General features: G+C 41.8%; 1 protein-coding gene and 1 long non-coding RNA gene across 3 annotated transcripts in view; one reads left to right on the top strand and one right to left on the bottom strand.

Moving 5' to 3' along the window:
- LOC137325190 (uncharacterized) overlaps nt 1-18,638 on the top strand; it is a 51,890-nt gene extending 33,252 nt beyond the window's left edge. Inside the window, exons 3-4 of one of the 2 annotated variants that reach the window (XR_010963837.1) lie at nt 11,015-11,123; nt 17,414-18,638. This is a non-coding gene — a long non-coding RNA (uncharacterized lncRNA). The remainder of the gene's footprint in view (nt 1-11,014; nt 11,124-17,413) is intronic. The other variant, XR_010963836.1, reaches the window with a different exon arrangement.
- Nucleotides 1-24,887, bottom strand: part of cfap57 (cilia and flagella associated protein 57) — an 81,034-nt gene that overhangs the window by 16,418 nt on the left and 39,729 nt on the right. The window contains exons 10-18 of the mRNA XM_067989995.1: nt 23,567-23,740; nt 21,553-21,714; nt 18,583-18,738; nt 17,983-18,076; nt 16,926-17,116; nt 16,578-16,751; nt 15,987-16,145; nt 14,485-14,628; nt 4,186-4,302 (exon numbers count right to left, since the gene is read on the bottom strand). Coding sequence (XP_067846096.1) covers nt 4,186-4,302; nt 14,485-14,628; nt 15,987-16,145; nt 16,578-16,751; nt 16,926-17,116; nt 17,983-18,076; nt 18,583-18,738; nt 21,553-21,714; nt 23,567-23,740 — 1,371 coding nt within the window. The remainder of the gene's footprint in view (nt 1-4,185; nt 4,303-14,484; nt 14,629-15,986; nt 16,146-16,577; nt 16,752-16,925; nt 17,117-17,982; nt 18,077-18,582; nt 18,739-21,552; nt 21,715-23,566; nt 23,741-24,887) is intronic.

Genomic DNA, 24,887 nt, shown 5'->3' with positions numbered 1-24,887 from the left:
GAGTTCAATCTATTTGCCTTCCTCTCTGTACATATCTTCCCTTATTACTAGATGTACATCCTCTTCAGTACTTGCTGGACTTGGCTCTAGGGAATGAGGCACGCCAAGTGGAGCAAGTGTCAATGGGGGAGCGTTTAGGGGGCAGAGACCATAATATCATAAGGTTTAGAATAATTATGGAAAAGGACATGGACCACTCTAAAGTAAAAATACTCAATTGGAGGAGGGCTAATTTCAGCGGGATGAGAACAGATCTGGCCCGGGTAATTTGGAATTAAAGATTGGCAGGTAAAACTGTAATTGAACAGTGGGCGGCCTTTAAAGAGGAAATGGTTCGGGTACAATCTAGGTACATTCCCGTGAGGGAAAAAGGTAGGGCAACTAAAGCCAGAGCTCCCTGGATGACAAAACAGATAAAGAGTAAGATGAAGCATAAAAAAAGGGCGTATGACAGATGTCAGGTTGATAACACAAGTGAGAACCAGGCAGAATATAGAAAGTTCAGAGGGGAAGTGAAAAAGGAAATAAGAGGGGCAAAGAGAGAGTATGAGAATAGACTGGCAGCCAACATAAAAGGGAATCCAAAAGTCTTCTACAGGCATATAAATAGTAAACGGGTAGTAAGAGGAAGGGAGGGGCCGATTAGGGACCATAAAGGAGATATATGCATGGAGGCAGAGGGCATGGCTGAGGTACTAAATGAGTACTTTGCATCTGTCTTTACCAAGGAAGAAGATGCTGCCAGAATCTCAGTAAAGGAAGATACAGTTGAGATACTGGATGGGCTAAAAATTGATAAAGAAGAGGTACTAGAAAGGCTAGCTGTACTTAAAGTAGATAAGTCACCTGGTCCGGATGGGATACATCCTAGGTTGCTGAGGGAAGTAAGGATGGAAATTGCAGAGGTACTGGCCATAATCTTCCAAACATCCTTAGATACGGGGGTGGTGCCAGAGGACTAGAGAATTGCAAATGTTACACCCTTGTTCAAAAAAGGGTGTAAGGATAAACCCAGCAACTACAGGCCAGTCAGTTTAACCACGGTGGTGGGGAAACTTTTAGAAACGATAATCCGGGACAGAATCAACAGTCACTTGGACGAGTATGGATTGATTAGGGAAAGCCAGCATGGATTTGTTAAAGGCAAATCCTGTTTAACTAACTTGATAGAGGTTTTTGGTGAGGTGACAGAGAGGGTAGATGAGGGTAATGCAGTTGATGCGGTGTATATGAACTTTCAAAAGACGTTTGATAAAGTACCGCATGGTAGGCTTGTCATCAAGATTGCAGCCCATTAAATAAAGGTGGGAGTAGCAACATGGATACAGAATTGGCTAAGTGACAGGAGACAGAGAGTAGTGGTGAACGGTTGTTTATCGGACTGGAGGGAGGGAGGTGTACAGTGGTGTTCCCCAGGGGTCAATGCTGGGACCACTGCTTTTCTTGATATATATTAATGACTTGGACTTGGGTGTACAGAGCACAATTTCAAAATTTGCAGATGACATTTGGAAGGATAGTGAACAGAGAGGAGGATAGTGATAGACTTCAAGAGGATATAGACAGGCTGGTGGCATGGGCGGACACGTGGCAGATGAAATTTAACGCAGAAAAATCCAAAGTGATACATTTCGGTAGGAAGAATGAGAAGAGGCAATATAAACTAGAGGGCACAATTCTAAAAGGGGTGCAGGAACAGAGAGATCTGGGGGTATATGTGCACAAATCATTGAAGTTGGCAGGACAGGTTGAGAAAGCGTTTAAAAAAAGCATACGGGATCCTGGCCTTTATAAATAGAGGCATAGAGTACAAAAGTAAGGAGGTCACGATGATATAAAACACTGGTTCGGCCACAACTGGAGTATTGTGTCCAGTTCTGGGCACCTCACTTTAGGAAAGCTGTGAAGGCCTTAGAGAGGGTGCAGAAGAGATTTACTTGAGTGATTCCAGGGATGAGGGACTTTAGTTACGTGGATAGACGGGAGAAGCTGGAGTTGTTCTCCTTGGAACAGAGACAGTTACGAGGAGATTTGATAGAGGTATTCAAAATCATGAAGGGTCTAGACAGAGTAGATGGAGAGAAACTGTTCCCATTGGTGGAAGGGTCAAGAACCAGAGGACATAGATTTAAAGTGATTGACAAAAGAACCAAAGGTGACATGAGGAAAAACTTCACACAGCGAGTGGTTAGGATCTGGAATGCACTGCGCCTAAGGGGGTGGTGGAGGCAGATTCAATCATGGCCTTCAAAAGGCAACTAGATAAGTACTTGAAAGGAAAACACTTTCAGGGCTATGGGGATAAGACGGGGAGTGGCACTAACTGGATTGCTCTTGCATAGAGCCGGCGCGGACTCGATGGGCCGAATGGCCTCCTTCCGTGCTGTAACTTTTCTATGATTCTATGATCCATTCCATTCCTTGAAAGATAAGTGGATCGAAATAGATGTCCAGCAAAAGAATTTTGAAAATTGCGGATTCTGATGATATTCTATCGAGTAAAAATTACTAACAAGTGAAAGGATATTTAGCAAAATAATTACTTGCAACAGTTGTCTTTATTGAGCCTGAAGTATTTGAATGTCTGAATCAATTATTTCCTTTTAAGAAGGAAAGACTTGCATTTATATAGTGCCTTCCATGACCTCAGGACGTCCCAAAGCGCTTTACAGCCAATTAAGTACTTTGTGAAGTGTAGTCACTGTTGTAATGTAGGACACACGGCAGCCAATTTGTGCACAGCAAATTTTTAGGTGTTGGTTTAGAGATAAATATTGGCCAGGAAACCGGGGAGAACTGCCCTGCTCTTCTTTTTAGTTTAATGCCTCATCTGAAACACAGCAACACCGACAGTGCAGCACTTCCTCAGTACTGCACTGAAGTATCATCCTAGGTTATGTGCTCAAGTTTCTGGAGTGGGACTTCAACCCACAACCTTCTGACTCAGAGGTGAGAATGCTATCACTGAGCCACGGCTGACACCTTAGGGTGTGATGTTGGTGCATTTTGGTTCTGGTGCTGCTGTTGGTGGTGGCAATGACCATAGCGGAGGCAGGAAGTTCCCAACTAATATCTTTGGTGTTTCTTGTTTGCTGTGTTTAAGAGAAGAGTAGAGGAGAGACATGAAATGATAAAGGGACCCAAGAGGGTAGATACAGAGAAACTATTTCCTCTGGTGGGGAAATCCAGAACAAGGGAGCATAACCTTAAACTTAGAGCTAGGCCAGTTAGGAATGAAATCATAGAAGTTATAGAAGTTTACAACATGGAAACAGGCCCTTCGGCCCAACATGTCCATGTCGCCCAGTTTATACCACTAAGCTAGTCCCAATTGCCTGCACTTGGCCCACATCCCTCTATACTCATCTTACCCATGTAACTGTCCAAATGCTTTTTAAAAGACAAAATTGTACCCGCCTCTACTACTGCCTCTGGCAGCTCGTTCCAGACACTCACCACCCTTTGAGTGAAAAAATTGCCCCTCAGGAAGAATTTTTTGCAAAGGGTAGTGGAAATCTGGAACTCTCATCCCTAAAGACTGGATGATGGGTTAATTGAACTTTTCAAAACTAAGATTGATTGATATGTTTACCTACCAAAAACCTAAGAGAAAACACGGGTAAATGGAGTTGAAGTACAAATCAGCATGATCTTATAGAATGGCAGAACAGGGTTGAGGGGCTGAATGGCCTACTCCTCTTCCTATGTTCCTATGATGGTGATGCCACTACTACAGGGTCTGCTGAGGTGTTAGTTTTCCTTAGACCTATCACTTGCTCAGCCTAGAAGTAAATCAATGATTCAGACATTCAGATACTTCAGGCTCAATAAAGATAACTGGTACAAGCAATTAATGCTTCACTTTGCCAAATATCCTTTCACTTGATACTCTACAGCGTAAAAACCACCAACATCAAATTTTCCTAATTTGAAACTATTGTAATGCCATTTGTAGCCTATGTAAATCTTGCAAAAAATCAGAGAATAAAGTATCAAAATGCATTGTGATGCATATGGAAAATTCATTTTGATATATCTAACACAAAAATATGCAATGTTGTTGCAATAAAAGGTATTCAAATTTATCCTAATTGATATGCAAGAAGGAAAGAGAGAGCACATGTATGTATTTGTGTCAGAGTATATATGCATATGTAGTTAAATACATGCACCACATGTTCTAACCTTCTCCATTTCTTTGCGCATCTCCACTTCTGTTGCCTTTAGTTTCTGTTTCAGCTCTCCGATATTAAGTTCCAGCTGGGTATTATGTTTATGAAACAGTTCCAACTCAGTTTCCATCTGTAGAGAGATTGGAAGGAAAAAATATGGTTAGAATCCACAGGATGATAAAGCTTTCCTAAAGGAAGCTCTTATTTCTGTTCTGTGTCACCTTCATTACTTTTGCTCCCAAATACTATGAGGTCTTCTTGCCTGTCAACTGCAAGAGATGATTCCCTATATAACTATACGTTACAGGAGTCAATAAGATTTTGATTTCTTAAATGTGACCAATATTGCACTTCACATCATGCCATTTCTCTCATTCCTGACAATAGAAGCCATTTTGTGATTTATATTTACCCTGTATCATTTAATCTAAACAAGTTTTATGTCCCACACAGTGGATTGAAGATCCAAGAAGAGTGTTTTTTAAAATTTATTTAGGAGACATTTGAGGGTCAATTTTAGGATGGCCGAGCAGGTGCGTTCGTGGCGGGGGGGGGGTTCCTAAAATTGGGGAATCCCGAAACGGGTCCGGAGCCTGGCTCCAACCCGCCCACTTCCGGGTTCCCCAATGACGCAAATCAATGTGCGCGCAGTCCCAGCAATTAAAGCCGGCGGGATGACAGTTTAGATAGTTAGTGAGGTACTTGAAGTCGTTGACAGACCTAATTGGGAAGAGATTTTAGCAGGGATGTGATTTTGGACTCTCCTCAGCGTGTTTCCCAAGCTGTGGGAAACACTCCCTGATGTTGCAGACGTGTTTCAGTCAGCAGCCATTGGGATATGCAGAGGATTCCTTGACAGTTGGGGGGAATACCTCATTCATTGCAGCAGGGCACACTGTCACCTCAGACAAAGTTTTGCCTGCCACACCGAGGTCTCCACACTCAAAATTATTACATTAATGACTTGGATATGAATGTAAAAGGTATGATCAGTAAGTTCGCTGATGATACAAAAATTGGTAGGGTGGTAAATAGCAAGGAGGATAGCCTCAGTCTGCAGGACGATATAGATGGGTCGGTCAGATGGGCGGAACAGTGGCAAATGGAATTTAACCCGGAAAAGTGCGAGGTGATGCACTTTGGAGGGACTAACAAGGCAAGGGAATACACAATGAATGGGAGGACCCTAGGCAAGACAGAGGGTCAGAGGGATCTTGGTGTGCAAGTTCACAGATCCCTGAAGGCGGCGGAACAGGTAGATAAGGTGGTAAAGAAGGCATATGGGATACTTGCCTTTATTAGCCGAGGCATAGACTATAAGAGCAAGGAGGTTATGATGGAGCTGTATAAAACACTGGTTAGGCCACAGCTGGAGTACTGTGTGCAGTTCTGGTCGCCACACTACAGGAAGGATGTGATCGCTTTGGAGAGGGTGCAGAGGAGATTCACCAGGATGTTACCAGGGCTGGAGCGCTTCAGCTATGAAGAGAGACTGGGAAGATTGGGTTTGTTTTCCTTGGAGCAGAGGAGGCTGAGGGGGGACATGATTGAGGTGTACAAAATTATGAGGGGCACAGATAGGATGGATACTAAGGAGCTTTTTCCCTTCGTTGAGGATTCTATAACAAGGGGACATAGATTCAAGGTAAAAGGCGGGAGGTTTAGAAGGGATTTGAGAAAGAACTTTTTCACCCAGAGGGTGGTTGGAGTCTGGAACTCACTGCCTGAAAGGGTTGTGGAGGCAGGAACCCTCACAACATTCAAGAAGCATTTGGATGAGCACTTGAAATGCCATAGCATACAAGGCTACGGACCAAATGCTGGAATATGGGATTAGAGTAGACAGGGCTTGATGGCCGGCGCGGACACGATGGGCCGAAGGGCCTCTATCCATGCCATATAACTCTATGACTCTATCATACGTAAACTCTGCTGTCCAAACACATTTACCTACTTTGCGGACTCCCTCACACTCACACCGTCAGGATGGGGGGGGGGGTGGGGGGGAATTCCATAGCTGCATTCATCACTCCATTGGAGGATGAGCAACATCACCAGCCTCGCCAGGTGGAGCTACACAACAATGCTGCGCAACAGGCACCTGCACAAAGTAGTCGTGCAACTACACATACACCCACTGTAGGGTGACCCAATCCGTGGATCTCATGAAAGGGCCTTATTGCACAAGCCAGTCGAGAACGGCCAAGACGTGGCAGTAGGGGTGACAATATAATATGTAATGTGAGTTGATCAGAAATTAAATATAAGTAAAAACCATGACAAACCCTCAAACACCCTTGTGCATCCCCTTCATGCTCACGACACGTTTGCTTTACGCTTCCTACGACACATACGTGATGCATGCCCTGTGGCTGCAGCACAGGTAGTGGCAGGTGGGTGAGGCTGACCGTGAAAGATGCATGAGAGGGTGAGTATGAGAAAGAGCCATGAGATTGTATGAGGATTGGGTTGAGTGGTAGTGGTGAGATGAGTACTCAGGAGGTGAGGAAGTGCAGGTAAGATAAGGATGAGAGTTTAGTGGGTGTGAGGAGTGATGTGATAGAGTAGTGTTGGCAGTGTAGAAGGAGATGTGGGGTGGAGGCGGTGATGTGGCAGATGGAGTGTAGAGGAATGAGTAAGAGCACTCACTTTGGCTGACCTGGTTAGGTCCTGGAAGCGCCTCCTGCACTGTATGCAGGTGCGTGATATGTTGCTGGTGCTGCTGACTTCCTCTGCCACCTCGAGCCAGGCCTTCATGGTGGCAGAGGTAGGCCACTTCCTCCCGTCCACCAGGTGGAAGATCTCCCTCCTCCTCCTCCTCACCCCATCCAGTAAGACCTGGAGTGAGGCATCATTAAACCTGGGAGCAGCCTTCCCCCTGGGCTGCTCCATGCTGTAATTTTGCCTATTTTCTGTAGCATCAGTCAGTGGAGGACTGCCCCTTTAAATAGGGCTCCTCCAGCTGACAGCCTATGATGCGGGTGCACAGTCCGCCCGCTGCGCAGCTTTCCAGCGCAAAGCCTGGAAGCCAAGGTAAGTGGCTTCAATTTACTTACGATCACGTGGGGAACCGACCGATTTCACTGGACGCGTTACCTATACGCCCAGTCGACCCCTCGCTGCCAAACCGCCTCCCTCCTAATATCGGGCCCTTGAAGTGTGATGCTGGGTTCTGATGTATGAGCACCTTCTGCGTATTTTGGGGGGTGGGGGTGTTCAGAGAAACATAGAAACATAGAAAATAGGAGCAAGAGTAGGCCATTCAGCCCTTTGAGCTTGCTCCGCCATTCAGTATGATCATGGCTGATCCTCTATCTCAATACCATATTCCCACTGTCTCCCCATACCCCTTGATGCCTTTTGTGTCCAGAAATCTATCTAGCTCCTTCTGAAATATATTCAGTGACTTGGCCTTCACAGCCTTCTGTGGTAGAGAATTCCACAGGTTCACCACCCTCTGAGTGAAGAGATTTCTCCTCATCTCAGTCCTAAATGTCCTACCCCGTATCCTGAGACTGTGACCCCTCGTTCTGGACCCCCCAGCCAGGGGAAACATCCTCCCTGCATCCAGTCTGTCTAGCCCTGTTGGAATTTTATATGTTTCAATGAGATCCCCTCTCATTCTTCTAAGCTCGAGTGAATACAGGCCGAGTCGACCCATTTTCTCCTCATACGACAGTCCTGCCATCCCAGGAATCAGTCTGGTGAACCTTCGTTGCACTCCCTCTATGGCAAGTATATCCTTTCTTAGGTAAGGAGACCAAAATTGCACACAATACTCCAGGTGTGGTCTCACCAGGCCCTGTATAACTGCAGAAAGACATCCTTGCTCCTGTACTCAAATCCTCTTGCAATGAAGGCCAACATACCATTTGTCTTCCTAACTGCTTGCTGCACCTGCATGTTTGCTTTCAGTGACTGGTGTACAAGGACAACCAGGTCCCTTTGTACATCAACATTTCCCAATCTATCACCATTTAAATAATACTCTGCCTTTCTGTTTTTCCTTCCGAAGTGGATAACTTCACATTTATCCACATTATACTGCATCTGCCATGTATTTGCCCACTCACTCAACTTGTCTAAATCGCCTCGAAGCCTCTTTGCATCCTCCTCACATCTCAGTTTTGTGTCGTCAGCAAACTTGGAAATATTACATTTGGTTCCCTCATCCAAATCACTGATATATATTGTGAATAGCTGGGGCCCAAGCTCTGATCCCTGTGGCACCCCATTAGTCATTGCCTGCCACCCCAAAAAAGATCAATTTATTCCTACTCGCTGTTTCCTATCTGTTAACCAATTTTCAATCTATGTCAGTATATTACCACCAATTCCATGTGCTTTAATTTTGCACACTAACCTCTTATGTGGGACTTTATGAAAGGCCTTCTGAAAATCTAAACAAACCACATCCACCAGTTCTCCCTTATCTATTCTACCAGTTACATCCTCAAAAAACTCCAGTAGGTTTGTCAAACATGATTTCCCTTTCATAAATCCATGTTGACTTTGTCTAATCCCGCTGATATTTTCTAAGTGTCCTGTTATCACATCCTTTATAATAGACTCTAGCATTTTCCCTACTAGTGATGTAGTTCCCTGTTTTCTCTCTCCCTCCTTTTTTAAATAGTGGGGTTACATTTGCCACCTTCCAATCTGCAGGAACTGTTTCATAATCTACAGAATTTTGGAAGATGACAACTAATTTCCTCTTTTTCCTCTTTTAGTACTCTGGGATGCAGATTATCAGGACCTGGGGATTTATCGGCTTTGAGTCCCATTCATTTTTCCAGCACTATTTTTTAACTAACACTAATTTCCTTTAATTCCTCCTTCTCACTAGTCCCTTGGTTTCCTAGCATTTCTGGGAAGTTATTTGTGTCCTCTTCCGTGAAGACAGAACCAAAGTATTTGTTTAATTGCTCTGCCATTTCCTTGTTCCCTATTATAAAGTCTCACGTTTCTGACTGTAAGGAACCTACATTTGTCTTCACCAATCTTTTTCTTTTTACATACTTGTGGAAGCTTTACAGTCCACTTTTATGTTCCTTGCAAGTTTACTCTCATACTCTCTTTTTCCCCTCTTAATCAATCTCTTGCTGCTTTTTTCCTGAATTCTAAACTGCTCCCAATCCTCAGGCTTGCTACTTTTTCTGGCAACTTTATATGACTCCTCTTTGGATCTAATACCATCCTTAATTTTTTTGTTAGCCATGGTTGGGCTGCTTTTCCTTTTGTGTTTTTGCGCCAGAAAGGAATGTATAATTGTTGCAATTCATGCATTCATTCCTTAAATGTTAGCCATTGCCTATCCACAATCGCGCCTTTTAATGAAGCTTCCCAATCTATCATAGCCAACTCACTCCTCATACCTTCGTAGTTTCCTTTGTTTAGATTTAGGACCCTAGTTTCGGATTGAACTACTTCACTTTCCATCTTAATGAAGAATTCTATCATGTTATGGTCACTCTTCCCTAAAGGACCCCATACAACAAGATTATTAATTAACCCCTTCTCATTGCACAATACCCAATCTAGGATAGCCTGTTCCCTGGTTGGCTCCTCAACATACTGGTCTACAAAACTATCTTGTACATACTCCAGGAATTTATCCTCCACAGTATTATTGCTAATTTGGTTTGGCCAGTCTATATGTAGATTAAAGTCACCCATGTTTACTGTAGTACCCTTGTTACATGCATCTCTAATTTCCTGTTTGATGCCGTCCCCTACATTACCACTACTCTTTGGAGGCCTATAGACAACTCCTACCAGTGTTTTCTGCCCCTTGGTGCTTCTGAACTTCATAAGTTTATCCATATTGGGAATTTTTATAAATCTTGGCTGTGGTCGAACGAATCCTAATTGTGTGTAGAGGATCAGAGCTTACCTCTGAGGCATGCTTCTGCTCAGGATGCTTTTGATCCAGGAGTTCACAAAAGTGGCTTAGGGCAATTCAGAGTTTGATTTTCTCTCTCTGTATGGAGAGTGTCAGGGCTCACAGAAAGTTGTCAACCTATTTAACAAGTTGCCTGCTTGTACAGTGAATGCTAAAAAGGTTCAAAGGGAATTGGACAAGTTCCTAACTGTGGCCAACATCACTGAGTATAAAAGGTAGGGGATGTACTAGAGTGACCGTCTCCCACTCACCGGCCCCAATTTTCAAATGAAATTGCGGGTACGTTGGCGGCAGGGGGGTTTCAAAAATTGGGAAAATCCCGAGCGGGTGAGGAAGCTGGCCCCAACCCGCCGGCTTCTGGGTTTCCCACAGATGCGCCTGTGTGCGCGCGTGCTTCCCGAATGCGGAAGTCCCGCCGGCAATTAAAGCCCGCAGGATGATGGTTAAAGAACCAACTGTTAAGGTACTTTATTTGTGACATAGTAGATCGTTAAACCGATTTTAAACTTACCTGGGTGACTTTCCCACGGCTTCCGGGTCAGGCAAAAATAAAGTAAATAACTTAAATTAAAAAAAACCATTGCACAAAGTTTAAAAAAAAATTAACCTACCTTTCCACCGATGTCACCTGCAACCCCTGCTCCAATGACCAATGTCCCCCTCTCTGATGTCCCCCTCTCCCCCCCCCGATTTCTCTCTCTCCGATGTCCCTCTCAGCTCCCGTTGTCTCCCACCGCACCTCCCTCTCTGATCTTTCCCTCTCCTCCACCCCGATCTTCCCCACTCCTCCACCCCGATCTTTCCTACTCCCCCCTCCCCTGATCTTGCCCTCTCTCCTACCCGCCCCACTCCCATCTGCAGCGCCCTCCACTCTCTGTTCCAGCACCAGATAACATGTCTCTTTCTCTCTCTCTCTCTTCCTCCCCCCACTCCACCTCAGCTTTGCAACACCTGTTGGCAGCCAGCCTGTCAATCAGGCTGGCTGCCTGGCGTGAAACCCGGAAACAACTTTAATCACCATCAATTACATCGCGATCACGTCGGAAAAGGTAAGGGTTTTTTTTATATTCGGGATTGCCACGCGCAGCTTCACTTCCCCCGCCCCCGCTGCCAACCTGCCACCATTTTAAAATTGTGCCCACTGTGTCTCCTGGAACCGGTTTGATTACCTATGGAGGTTGGAGAGGCATTTTCCAGAGTTTCTTTTAACCTAAATTTGCTAGGGTTGTTCCTCTGTTTTTTTTGCGTAAGGGCAGGGTGGGAACAGTTACCCAAATAAAAGATTGGTTAGGGAAAATGTGGGCTCATTAATTACAGATGCAGGTGATACCATAATGGATAATAGGAAAATGGAAAACTTGTTAAATGAATATTTTGTATCCATTTTCACAGTAGAGGAAGAGGACAAAATACCAGCGGTACAAGAGAACCTAAAAATAAGTCAACGGGAGGAACTTACTGGATTTAATAGAATTTTAAAAAAATGATAATGGAGAAAATAATGAGACTTATGATAGATAAATCTCCAGGACCTGATGGTTTCCACCTTATTAAAAGAAATAAGTAAGAGAATTGCAGATGCATTAGTCATAATTTTCCAAAGCTCTCTAGATTAGGGAATTGTGCCCTTGGATTGGAAATTGCAAATATCATTCCATTATTTAAGAAAAGAGGCAGGGAGAAACTAGGAAACTACATATCTGACAGTTTAACATCAGCTGTGAGGAAGTTACTAGAATCTATCATCAGGAACAGTGTCTGAGCACTTGAACAAGAAGCAGCTGATCAAAGAGAGTCAGCATGGATTTCTGAATGGTAGGTCATATCCGACTAATTTGAGGAGTTCACGAACAAGGTGGGCAGGGAAATGTCTATGGATGTTTTCTATATGGACTTCCAGAAGGCATTTGATATAAGGTTCAGCTCAAGGGATTATTAGCAAAAATAAATGTGCCCAAAATTGGAGGTAACTTTGTGACATAGCTTGGTAATTGGTGGGATGTGACAAGTAGTGTTCCCCAGGGATCAGTACTAGGGTCTCAGCTTTTTACCACATATATCAATGATTTGGATGAAGGAATAGAAAGTTGTATATCCAATTTTGCAGATGACACTAAGTTAGGAGCCACAGTAAGTTGTGTAGATGAGAGCAGGAAGTTACAAAGGGACATAGACAGATTAAGTGAGTGGGCAAAACTGTGGTAGATGGAGTTCAATTTTAATGGCGAGAGACCAGGAACTGCTACAGGCATGGTGCCGGAAGATTGGAGTACTGCTAACATTGTACCATTGTTTAAAAAGGGAGGAAGAGATAGACCAAGTAAATATAGGCCAGTCAGTCTAACCTCGGTGGTGGGCAAATTATTGGAATCAATTCTGAGAGACAGCATAAATCGTCATTTAGGAAGGCACAGGTTAATCAAGGACAGTCAGCAAGGATTTGTTAAGGGACAGTCATGTCTGATAACTTGATTACATTTTTTGAGGAGGTAACAAGGAGGGTTGATGAGGGTAACGCATTTGATGTAGTGTACATGGATTTTAGCAAGGCTTTTGACAAGGTCCCACATGGCAGACTGGTCAAAAAAACAAAAGCCCATGGAATCCAAGGGAAAGTGGCTGGTTGGATCCAAAATTGGCTCAGTGGCAGGAAACAATGAGTAATTGTTGACCGGTATTTTTGCGACTGGAAGGCTGTTTCAAGTGGGGTTCTGTAAGGCTCAGTACTCGGTCCCTTGCTTTTTGTGGTATATATTAATGATTTGGACTTGAATGTGGTTGATGGTGAGGAGGGCCGCTGTCGATTGCAGAAAGATATCAATGGACTGGTCAGATGGGCAGAAAAGTGGCAAATGGAATTCAATCCAGAGAAGTGTGAGGTAATGCATTTGGGGAGGGCAAACAAGGCAAGGGAATACACAATAAATGGAAGGATACTGAGAGGTATAGAGGAACAAAGGGACCTTGGAGATCCCTGACGGTAGCAGGACAGGTTGATAAGGTGGTTAAGAAGGCATACGGGATACTTTCCTTCATTAGCCGAGGCATAGAATATAAGAGCAAGGAAGTTATGGTAGAACTATATAAAACATTGGTTAGGCCACAGCTTGAGTACTGCATACAGTTCTGGTCACCACATTACAGGAAAGATGCGATTGCACTAGAGAGGGTACAGCAGAGATTTATGAGGATGTTGCCAGGGCTGGAGAATTTTAGCTATGAGAAAAGATTGGATAGGCTGGGGATGTTTTCTTTGGAACAAAGGAGGCTAAGGGAAGATTTAATTGAGGTGTATAAAATTATGACGGGACGAGACAGAGTGCATAGGGAGGACCTGTTTCCCTTAGCAGAGGAGTCAGTGACCAGGGGGCATAGATTCAAAGTAACTGGTAGAAGGATTAGAGGGGAGCTGAGGTGGGGGTCTGGAACTCACTGCCTGAAAGAGTGGTAGAGGCAGAAACCCTCAACTCATTTAAAAAATACTTGGATGTGCACTTGAAGTGCCGTAACCTACAGGGCTACGGGCCGAGTGCTGGAAAGTGGGATTATACTGGTCATTTTCAAGACTAAGATTGATAGATTTTTTTATTAGGTAAGGGTATCAAAGGCAGATAAATGGATATGACGTACAGATCAGCTATGATCTAACTGAATAGCAGAATAGGGTAGAGTGTCTGAATAGCCTACTCATGATACTATGTCTAGACTCATTCAGAGGCAGCAGCACTACCTTATCAACCTTACAGCAGCTGCCTTCATGAGAATATGCAACTTATTTAGTGAACCTTGATGTCAAGTCTGCATACCACAACTAAATGCAGTAAAAACTATTTCTCTTCTCCACTGGACTGTGAAAGCATGCTTGCACAAATTAGAATACATATAACGCACAATGAGGCACACCTCTATTAATGAACAAAGGCAGCGTAAGTATGACCTTACCAGGCATGATGCTTAAACTCAGAGTTCATGCTTTTTTCCCAGAATTACTCTCATTAATCATATTACAATGTTGGAAAGAAGCCCACAAGGAAAGTTATAATGTATTTACAGGCGTCAGCTTGCCTCAATGGTAGCACCCTTGCATCTGAGTCAGAAGATTGTGGATTCAAGCCCCACTCCTAAACCTCAGCACATAATTTGGTGGAGAAGTTCCTGAGGAGAATCTTATGGTAGTATTAGAAAAGCAGGGAGTTCTCTCAATCAGCCTTCCTCCCACAACCTGATCATTTATCTCTTGCTATTTTGGGACCTATACTTGCACAAGTTAGCCGCTGTGTATGCCTACACAACACTTCAACAGTCATTAATTGACTGTGAAGTGCTCTAGAACATACTAAGGGGATGATAAGGGACAATATAAATGAAAGTTATTTCAATGCTTTTCCCATTTGTTCCCTGAAGACTTACTTGCTGTATCTGGTCTTTCATTTCTTTTATATCATTTTCTCGGGGTTCAATCTGTTTTTTCAGCTCTTTAATTTTGTAATCCAGAACAAATTTAAACTTCTCTAGTTCTTGGTTCTTCTTCTTGAGATCGTAGATGCGCTTTTCCTGTGCATGAACAGAATGTTAGATTAATTTTACAATTGTAACACTTACTATAGTTGTAATTTCTTTCTAACATAAAATTTGGAGGATAACATAGTCCAAAGAACTTCTGTCCTCATTAGATTTGCCTTTCTATACTGCAATTATGCTGACAGTGATAAGATTTGCATTAGGCATGTGGTACTACATTTAGGATTATGCTGGTATACTGTAATTATAGTCAGTTTGTTGTTTGCAGTGATATATGCTAATATGGCTGCATATTATAACTGGGGTACCGTATAATTTGGAGTTCCTCAAATCTTTGTCATATATACAGCATTAAATACCAGTATCATTTCTCTGTACAATATTGTTATAATATTTACTGGTATACGAGTTTTGGATGAGCTGAAGTTTATGGAAGTTGGAAGATGGGAGGCTGGCCAGGAAAGCATTGGAATAGTTGAGTCTGGAAGTGACAAAGGCATGGATGAGGGATTTCAGCAGCAGATGGGCTGAGGCAGGGGCAGAGACAAATGATGTTACAGAGGTGGAAGTACGTGGTCTTTGTGATGGAAGCGATATGGGATTGAAAGCTCAGTTTTGGGTCAAGTAAGAAGCGATGGTTACAAACAGTCTGGTTCAACCTGAGACAGTGGCCAGGGAGGGGGATGAAATCGGTGGTATGGCTATGGAGTACGTGGCCTGGGTGAAGACAATGACTTCGGGCTTCTCAATATTTAACTGAAGAAAACTGTGGCTCATCCAGGACTGTATATCTGACAAGCTGTCCGATGACACAAAGGCAGTGGAGCGATGGAGATAGATGATGGAGAGGTAGAGCTGGGTGTTGTCAGCGTACATGTCGAACCTGCCCCAATGTCTTCGGATGTTATCACCAAGGGGAACAAGATAACAAGTTGTTCTATGCTAGGTAACACACAATATATTATCAGGGTCAATTATTCAGTGTTTGAATTGTGTTTTTATTACAGAGCATTGTAGGATGTTAGTGATATCTTTCATCTCATATTCTATCTTATGGCTCAAATTCTAAGGTTATGTGCATATTTCCATGGATTTTTTAAATCAGTGGCCCTGATCACTATTAATATTTGTTTAACTATATAGTTAATTACCTTTTTAAAAGCTCAAAGATACAAAGCAAAATGGATTTTTTTTAAGTTGGAAAATTACACACCAATTTGAATCTCCCTCAATTCCATTTTCTTTTCACACCTGTGTGTGCCTTCTTCCACAATTACACATTTCATTGATTTAGTCTCTTCTCTCTTACTGTGTCTCTGTAATTACCATTGGCTTATCTCTTCCCTATGCAGTTTCATTTTCTCTTGCTTGCTGTTTCCCAGCTGACTCACCTTGTCCTGGATTGTTTCGTCTCGTTCTAAGATTTCTTTCTTCAATCCTTGTATGTCTTTCTCCAGGGATCTGATGACTCCATGTAACTTCACGTGTTCTGACTTCAGCTTCTCAATCTCTCCCTGTTTGTCTTCAATTTCTTTCTGCAAACTGGTAAACTGAGAAAGAGAGAAATGAGAAAGAAAGAGTTGAGACAAGACACTAAAATCATCAGATGCCATTTTCACAGACAGAAACAAGGGTGGATTGGAAGTTGTGAGAAGGAAGGAATGATCAAGCTAATATTTTGAAACACGTTTCAAAAGGGGTTTTGCTTCTATTCGGTGAATAGTTCTATCATTGTGCCAGATGAGGTAAGAAGGATCTGCAGTATGTCAGGCAAGAGCAGGATTGGGCTTAGGTGTGATGTTCCCATGCTCAAATAGCCTGCTGACAATCAGACCTGGATTTCCATTCTCTTACTGCGAGAGGGCGAGGTGGAAATTCCGCCTACTGATCCAACCCTGCTGTGACCCCTAGCTCATTTAATTTTAAGAATTTTAAAAATTGTTGAAAATAATGTGTCATCCAGTTTTTTCCCCTTTTTATACCTTCTTTCTCATGATTCCCGTTTCTCCTTTCAACCGGAGGTTTGCCTCTTTCTCATCTCTCAGGTTCCGTTCATATTTGATTTTAATGTCCTGAATTTCACGGTCAGAATCCTCTTCAATTTGTTTCTTTGTTTCATCAGCCTCTTTAATCTGTTGTCTGGACTCTTCCTGTAACTGAGGTAATTAAAAGGGGAATCATCAATACAACAGTCAATGGGATAGAACAAAGCAAAAACACAAACAGTATTAAATTCAGTAATTTTTGTTAGTAGTAAGTGATCTTTTGAAGGAATATTTAACTTTTCAGAGTCCTGTTAATTCCTGAGCCATAGGCTTCTTTTGTCTTACCTGGTCAATATGTGCAATCTTCTCCTGGAGTTTGGTCTCATAGTACTCAGTCAGCTCCTCTAGTGCCTGGCTCTTACTCTCATCCATCTCATTCAGCTGTCTCTCATAATCCTCCTGCATTCGCTGGGATTTGAGCTGCAGCTCCTGGTATTTCTCATATTCCAACATCAGTTTCTGATTGTTCATGGTTTCTGAAATTAGAAGTACATGTGGAAGTAAACTTTTAAAAAAACTTTATGTCGCACATAATTAGAAGTTGATTCCAGCCCTCATAGTACTATACCACAACTTAGATATATGGCAAGAAATATGGCACATTGTCATTTAAGGACCCAGACAAGACAGCACATTCCAACTGGGGTGATCAGCAACGTGTGCTCATAGAATGATAGGAGATAGTAATGAATACTTTTATATGCATTACTTTCACATGACCTTTCTGATGAAGGGTCTGACCAAGGATACTATCCTATTCTTTCTCTTTACAGATGCTGGTGGGCCTGCTGAGTATTTCCAGCATTTTTTTTTACTTCTGAGCACACATATGCTGATAATCAAGAGTGAAACGACTGCCTGTCAGCAGAGGGTCCCCACACCCTGAAAACTCTCGTAAGGAGCTGAACAGCTTCTGATAGCAAGACACTGTAAGAGTAAGTCAGAGCACTGACTGCCAGTGGAAGATGTTTGCAAGCTGACCTGTGAAAGTAAGATGACTGCCTGTCAGCAAAGGATGTCCACAGGTGGAAATGAGAGGCTGTAAAAGCCCTCTGCTGGCAAGATATTGCAATAGGTAAAACTGGGGACTTTGTTCATGAAGAAAAATTAATGGCAGAAGAGGCGAGATTAGAATACTGCTACTATATTGCCAAGTTGTGTGACTGTTATCAAGTTGGGACTCATTTCTAAGTATTACATCAAATAATTAATTTAATGCACTTAGGGAGCCAACTTTTTATTACAATCTGTAGCATTTATCTGCCATTTTCTGATGGTTTAAGTAGATGTCTGTCCTGAGTTAGAGGCCACACGGCAAGAACCAATGTGGCATGCCCTTTACCTAAATCCTCGAGTTCTTTGGAATGTTTATCCAGGATCACTGTTGTATCCTCCTTATGTTTTACTTCAACCTTGTCTTTGTCAGTCTTCAAAACCTACAGCAGAACACAATAATTGATTCTTTCGAGAGCTGGATTCAATAAGCACCAGTAATGCATCTCAGATTTTACTCAATACAAGGTGGTGGATTGCATTATTTTTTGTATTGTGTTGAAATAGTCTGATGAACTGGAAAAGTCTAACCCCCATCAACTGAATTCATCTTTGAATCAATATTGTCTCATTCAAAGAAGCCTTCTCCATTTTTATTCATGTTTTATAAACTACTTTTTTAAAAAAAATAGGTGGTTCCATCCTCCCATCCAAAGTAAAAATAAAAACATTTCCATAACAGCCTCTGTGCTACATGAATTTTTCAATTTACTTTGTTGCAGAGTCAATTTATCCATATTCATTGTTAGTATTTGTAGTTAGTATTCATCCCAACATGTGTCCCATGTATTCCCCCAAAGTTGACACGGTATCAGTTAAAAGGCAAATGTGTTTGCTGTGTGCCCATATGCTCAGGATAATATTGCGAATGCCAGCTCTTGATACCTACCTGGTTCTTTGTTTTCAGAGATTCCATTTCCTGAATAAATTTCTCAGTTAACTCTTTGATTTTGTCATTGTAATTCATGTCCTTCAGTCTGAGTTGGTATTCATTCTCCATTTTCAGTTCCTCGACACGAGTTTTTAATTCCAGTGTCAGTTGATTCTGTTGAAAGAGATGAAATAATTTTCTGCCATCAATTTAACCTTGATCACTAATTGTAACATTAACACCAATCTTAATCAGTAATACAAACATTCCCCCAAATTTTATCTTTTTGCACCTCATCTCCTGAAAACTGAGATCTGAGATTTCCTGGTCTGCATGATAAATTTGTAAACTGAATTATCAGTGCTACAGATGGATTTTCAACAACACTTGCATGAATATAGCACCTTTACAGTAGAAAAATATCCCAAAGTGCTTCACAGAGAATTTGGGAGGGGTGAGTTAGGGTGAGGTGAGACCATGAAGGGATTTAGCGAGCACAGGGGTGATAGGCAAATGGGACTTAGTGCAGGATAGGATACGGGCAGCAGAATTTTGGATGAGCTGAAGTTTATAGAGGGTGGAAGATGGGAGGCCAGCCAGGAGAGTGTTGGAATTGTTTCTCATGGGATGGCAGAAGTCACCATTTGTATATGAAGATTCAATGAGAATAAATTTAAAATGTAGTGCTTTTGATCTCCCATGGTGCTCACAGATCAATATTTAAAAACCTAATAAATACAAATACATGACTAGAGTGGGAGAGGCAGGACCCACAGAATGACACCAAGAATGCCAGGCTAGATGAGGAGGCAGACTTATTGCCTTATAAATAGCTCTTATTTTTAAATCTTTCCTTTTGTTTTCCTTCTCTTATTGACCATCATTTCTTTCCTTTATTTCCTTACTTCACTTCCTCTTTCCAGCCTCCTTTAAGTTTTATTTTCCTTTTTACTCTTCCCTCTCTATTCTTTTTCTTATTTCTCCTTTTTTCTCCCAGTCCTCTCCCTTTACGTTGCCTGCACTACTTCCCTCTCGCTCTCTCTAATTTTTCCTTTTTGTGCAGAATGGAGGACGCACCCAGGGAGTGGGCTGCAGTAAATCAGCTACATTTTGCTGAGCAGCAACCTTTTATGTTGTTGCCTTGACTGTCTAGTGAGCGAAGTTGCTAGTGGCCCTCAAAGGCCAGATTCAGGAGTGTTCATGCTTTAAAAACAGATTCTGTGCTGAACTCAGCTCGCCAGGGCCATTGAGTACAGGGATGTGGGGGAATTGGGTGCTTTCTACCAGCGGAGGAAGGCATGCCTGGGGTCGATTAATTTTGTAGCTGTACATGGTGGGGGTGGGGGGGGGGGGGGGGTAGTTGTTGGAGCAATTGGAGTATGATTTGGGTAAGCTTGTGATTTTTTTTCTGAATTGTTTAATTTTTTTGTGTGTTTATTATGCTATAATTTTTATTTTTAGGGGTATATGGTAGGGTGGGTAAGGCACATGCTGGTGGCTAGATGTCTTAAATCTTTTTAGTACACTTAAATAATGAATTACAATGACCAGTCAGAAACAACACTGCAGTGGTGGTTCTAGAATCTAGGTGCAAAACCTAAACCATAAAATAGAACTAACAGTGCTCACAATAATAAACTTAGCAGCAAAGACAAATATTTCATGGCTGTTTTAAATATATAGAATAAAATTGATTTGCCTCAGGGTAAAATAATAGTGAATAGTGTAATATATTTGTAAATGAAAGCTGGGGTATCTTTTTCATGCTGTAAGCCTTTCAAAAATGTATGGCAAACCATGCTTAAAAGGTATTTGACCTTTTAATTTTGTGTGGAAAAGAGATCTAAAGATTAAATTCCTCTTGGAAAATTCTTTATTGCTAAGCGTGTGCAGTTCTCTACAATTACAGCACAGAAATCGGCCATTCGCCACCACTGGTCTATGTCGGTGTTTGTGTTCCACACCTCCTCCCACCCTACTTCATCTCACCTTATCAGCATATCCTTCTATTCCTTTCTCTCTCATGTGTTTATCTAGTTTCTCCTTAAAGGAATATATGCTATTTGCCTCAATACTCCATGTGGTAGTAAGTTCTATATTCTAACCCACTCTCTGGGTAAAGAAGGTTCTCTTGAATTCCTCATTGGATTTATTAGTGACTATCTTATATTTATGACCTCTAGTTTTAGATTCCCCCCACAAGTGGAAACACCTTCTCTACGTCTCCCCTATCAAACCCCTTCATAATTTTAAAGACCTCGATTAGGTCATGCCTCAGCCTTCTCTTTTTTAGAGAAAATAAAAACATCAATTTTAATGGACACGCAGAATGTTTGTATTTGAACTGATTCACTCGATTCCCCTTCTTGGGAACACATTAATCGGTTTCAAACACTTTAGAGAGCACCTCCAGAGATATATTGGCATAGTGCATCTGTATAGAATCTCTGCCACAAATCACTTGTGCATCTTAAAAAAAAATTAGAAATACAAGTTTTTCTACTCAGCTATCTTACATATAGATTTGTAAAAATGATTTTAAAAATATTAAGTTATGATAACAGAGTGAGGTCAGTGCGACAATTGGCTAAAAGTATCAAAAGTTATTTCAGAAGTTACATTAGAATCATAATTCAGAATCCCCAACACTAATTTTTTGTTGCTGCTGAGCTGAAGTTATTAGTTTTTACTGTCATTTTTGTATTGCCACAAAGTGAAATTTCACTTAACAGAAACGGAAAATTGACAGTTTAGTTCCGGAGTCAGGTGCTGATCTGGAAGCATAGGGGAGCGAGACCCCCTTGGGGTGTCGTTTCTCACCGTTAAGAGTAGAAATGTACAGTCCGGTACATCAAATTGAGTTTAGAAACTTCTCAAAGTAACGTATTGGACCTCCTGGGTATTTTGTAATTTAAAAAATATTTTAACATTATTTTTAATGTTTTGAGGAAGCAAATGTTCTCGGCCACACGATCAATAGCACTTTACCTTTTCTTGCAAATCCGATTTTGTGATCAGGATTTCCTCTGAGTGGCCAACTTCTTTGTCTCGTTTCAGTACCCGGCCCTCTTTATCAATAATCTTCCAGATCATAAGACATGCGTCCTCCGAAACCGTCAGCAAGTACTGGTCATCATAGGTAATGACCATCTGGGCAGAGAAAGAAAAGAACTGGCCATTAGAAGGCAAAAGCAGTGTTCCAAGGATTTTGAAAGTGTGTACTAATGGTTTTCTCACATTTTGCTGAGAGAAATGACTAACATTTAAAACATATAGAACTCATGGATTCCACTGTATTTCAGCCAACAGCTGCATTTAGCTATCTGAGAACACCTGATGGTATTTGCTTTCAAACAATGTTGCTGGGTGATTACAAGGGAGATTAATAGTGTTCAAAGGAAAAAGGAAAAAATTAAGTAGGTGAACAAAAGTGGCAGATAGACTTTAATGTGATTATGGCTAACAGATTCTTCCAATCACTAGACAGGCTCACAGAATTGGACCAGATCAACTTGCATTAATCCCCAACTTCAGAACTGAATCCCATACTGCAGCATTGTAACACCTTCCATTGTAAATAGTAGCCACCGTGTGGCATCCCTGAAAGAATCTTACAATTTGGTACCAACTAGTGATGAATTTTAGATAGTTTTGTGCTGTGACCTGGAATTAAGGAATTAAGATTGTGAAAATATATTTTACGTAGGATCCTTGCAGCCAATAAAAGACAAGAGACTTTCACAATGTTCTGGGGGCGTTGTGCTACTCAGTCATGTTTTGGCCATCAGCTTCTCCACAACCACCATCTACCTGCAATCATGATTTGATTGTATGAAATGGCTTTTCCTGTATTCCACAAATGATGGAACAGGCAAAACTTGCCCAAACAAGAGACATTGGGGGAGATTTTCAAGTCGGGCCCAAAAAGAGCATGATAGCGACGGGGCTTCACGGCGCCTGCCCAAGGCCATAATCGGGAAGCCCAAACCATTTTCAATTTTATCAGCAAGTTGCGGCCGTGAAACAGACACTCCGCTGTAGCTCATTGGTTTGGTGCAGTGCAAAATCAGCTGGCTTCTGCATGGAGTCAGCCAACTGGTAGGGGCTGTTGGAGGGAGGAGTGGATCCCGCTCTTCTTGGCCACACAAAAATCTTTAAACAAAAGCAAAAACGTACCTACGCTAGCTCTGCTAGTCCCCTCAACTACTCCTTGTGATAGCGAGTTCCACATTCTAGCCACTCTCTGGGTAAAGGAATTTCTCCTGAATTTGCTATTGGTTTTATTAGTGATTATCTTATATTTATGGCCCCTAGTTCTGATCTTTCGCAAGTGGAAACATCTTCTCTACGTCTACCCTATCAAACTCTTTCATTATCTTGAAGGCCTCTATCAGGTCACCCCTCAGTCTTCGCTTTCTAGAGAAAAGAGCCCCAGCCTGTTCAATCTTTCCTGATAGGTATAACCTCTCAGTTCTGATATCATCCTAGTAATTTTTTTTTGCACCGTCTCCAGTGCCTCTTTTTATAATATGGAGACCAGAACTGTTCATAGTCCTCAAATGTGGTCTAACCAAGGTTCTATACAAGTTCTCTGCTTTTCAACTCCATCCCTCCAGAAATGAACCCTAGTGCTTTGTTTGCTTTTTGTATTTGAGCTTGGATTATTCATAAAGTTCTGTTTGTGCTTATATTGTTTTGCTGCATTAACAACATACTTGTAAAGTGATCTGACTCTAAACAAGAGCTAATCATGCAGACCTTCAAACAAGCGGCCGTACTTCCCAGATAGTTTTCTCTTTCAGAATAATGTGCTGGGCCATAAAGGTACATTAATAGCTATTGTTTTCAGGCCCATTAATTAAAATAGTTTTTTCAGACAGGAAACAACGCTATACAAATAAGACCAGTGCACTGAGCCAACTCGGTCTTCAATCCAACTAAGCTCTCTAAATTTCAACGGGAGTGTCAAGAAGGCCGTAGAACACTCTGATATCTAGTATACCTTAGTGACTGGTCCAGCATGTGCCTGATACTCATTCCATTCCTTCTTTACAGGTAATGGGACTTTCATACTTCGTACTGTCCCATTGGCAGTGCCTATAAACAACATTCGTCCGGAATGTGACATAACAATGCAGGTATATGCAACATCATTTGATGGAACTTCCCGAATAATCTGGTTAGGGAGGCGCAAAAGGAAAATAGGTCAAAAATGATTCAGGGAGTTTCAGTCATGGAAACACTGTTAGTTTGCAAAGAATGAGGTATCAACCTGAAAACAAAACTCTGCTTTTAGTAACTTACCAAGTTGTGAATAATACATAATAGTATAGTTATAGAAGGTATAAGTAATAGTACATTACTGGGCTTATTTCACTAAAATGAAAGACCCTGAAATTCACCAGCACTTTGCAAGAAGAATAAAATATATGTGGTCTTGCTGACATGTGAAATAAATACATTGCTATTAATATTCTTCCTTTCATTGAACCTAATATTTGAAAGCGAAACCAAAACAAAGTACATGTTTTCCCAGAATCAAATCTTAACTTTGTTTCCTGAATTTTTGTTGCTGTGAACAGGTTTGCAGAGCCATGAATGATGGAGTAGGAAAATCTGCTCTCACCTCAGTTCTCAGCTGTTATTATCACCTGAGTAATGCATGTCATTGTGACAGTTTCTTTATAATTACAAACATGTCCAATATCATGTCTTGCTTTGCCTTTGTGTAACAGTCCAATGACTTGTTATCATGACCCAAAAGGTTCCATTGACAGAAAAAGTTGTCAGCAAGAATTTAGAATCAGATCAAGCTTGGAAGAGCAACATGACATGGATTTGCTGAAGACCTTATGGATATATATATATTAATGACTTGGACTTGGGAATACAGGGCACAATTTCAAAATTTGCGGATGAAACAAAACTTGGAAGGGTAGCGAACAGTGAGGAGGATAGTGTTAGACTTCAAGAGGATATAGACACTCTGGTAGGCTTGGACGGACACGTGGCAGATGAAGTTTAATGCAGAAAAATGTGAGGTGATGCATTTCGGTAGGAAAAATGAGGAGAGCCAATATAAACTAGAGGGCATAATTCTAAAAGCGGTGGAGGAACAGAGGGATCTAGGGGTATATGTGCGTAAATCATTGAAGGTGGCAGGACAGGTTGAGAAAGCGGTTAAAAAAGCATATGGGATCCTGGGCTTTATAAATAGAGATATAGAGTACAAAAGCAAGGAAGTCATGATGAACCTTTGTAAAGCACTGGTTCGGCCACAACTGGAATATTGGGCTCGATATTAGGAGGGCGGTGGGTTCGCG

The sequence above is a fragment of the Heptranchias perlo genome, chromosome 9, assembly GCF_035084215.1.
Source record: "Heptranchias perlo isolate sHepPer1 chromosome 9, sHepPer1.hap1, whole genome shotgun sequence".
Taxonomy (NCBI): domain Eukaryota; kingdom Metazoa; phylum Chordata; class Chondrichthyes; order Hexanchiformes; family Hexanchidae; genus Heptranchias; species Heptranchias perlo.
Note: the sequence above shows the minus strand (reverse complement) of the source record. Positions and strands in the feature narration are given on the sequence as shown.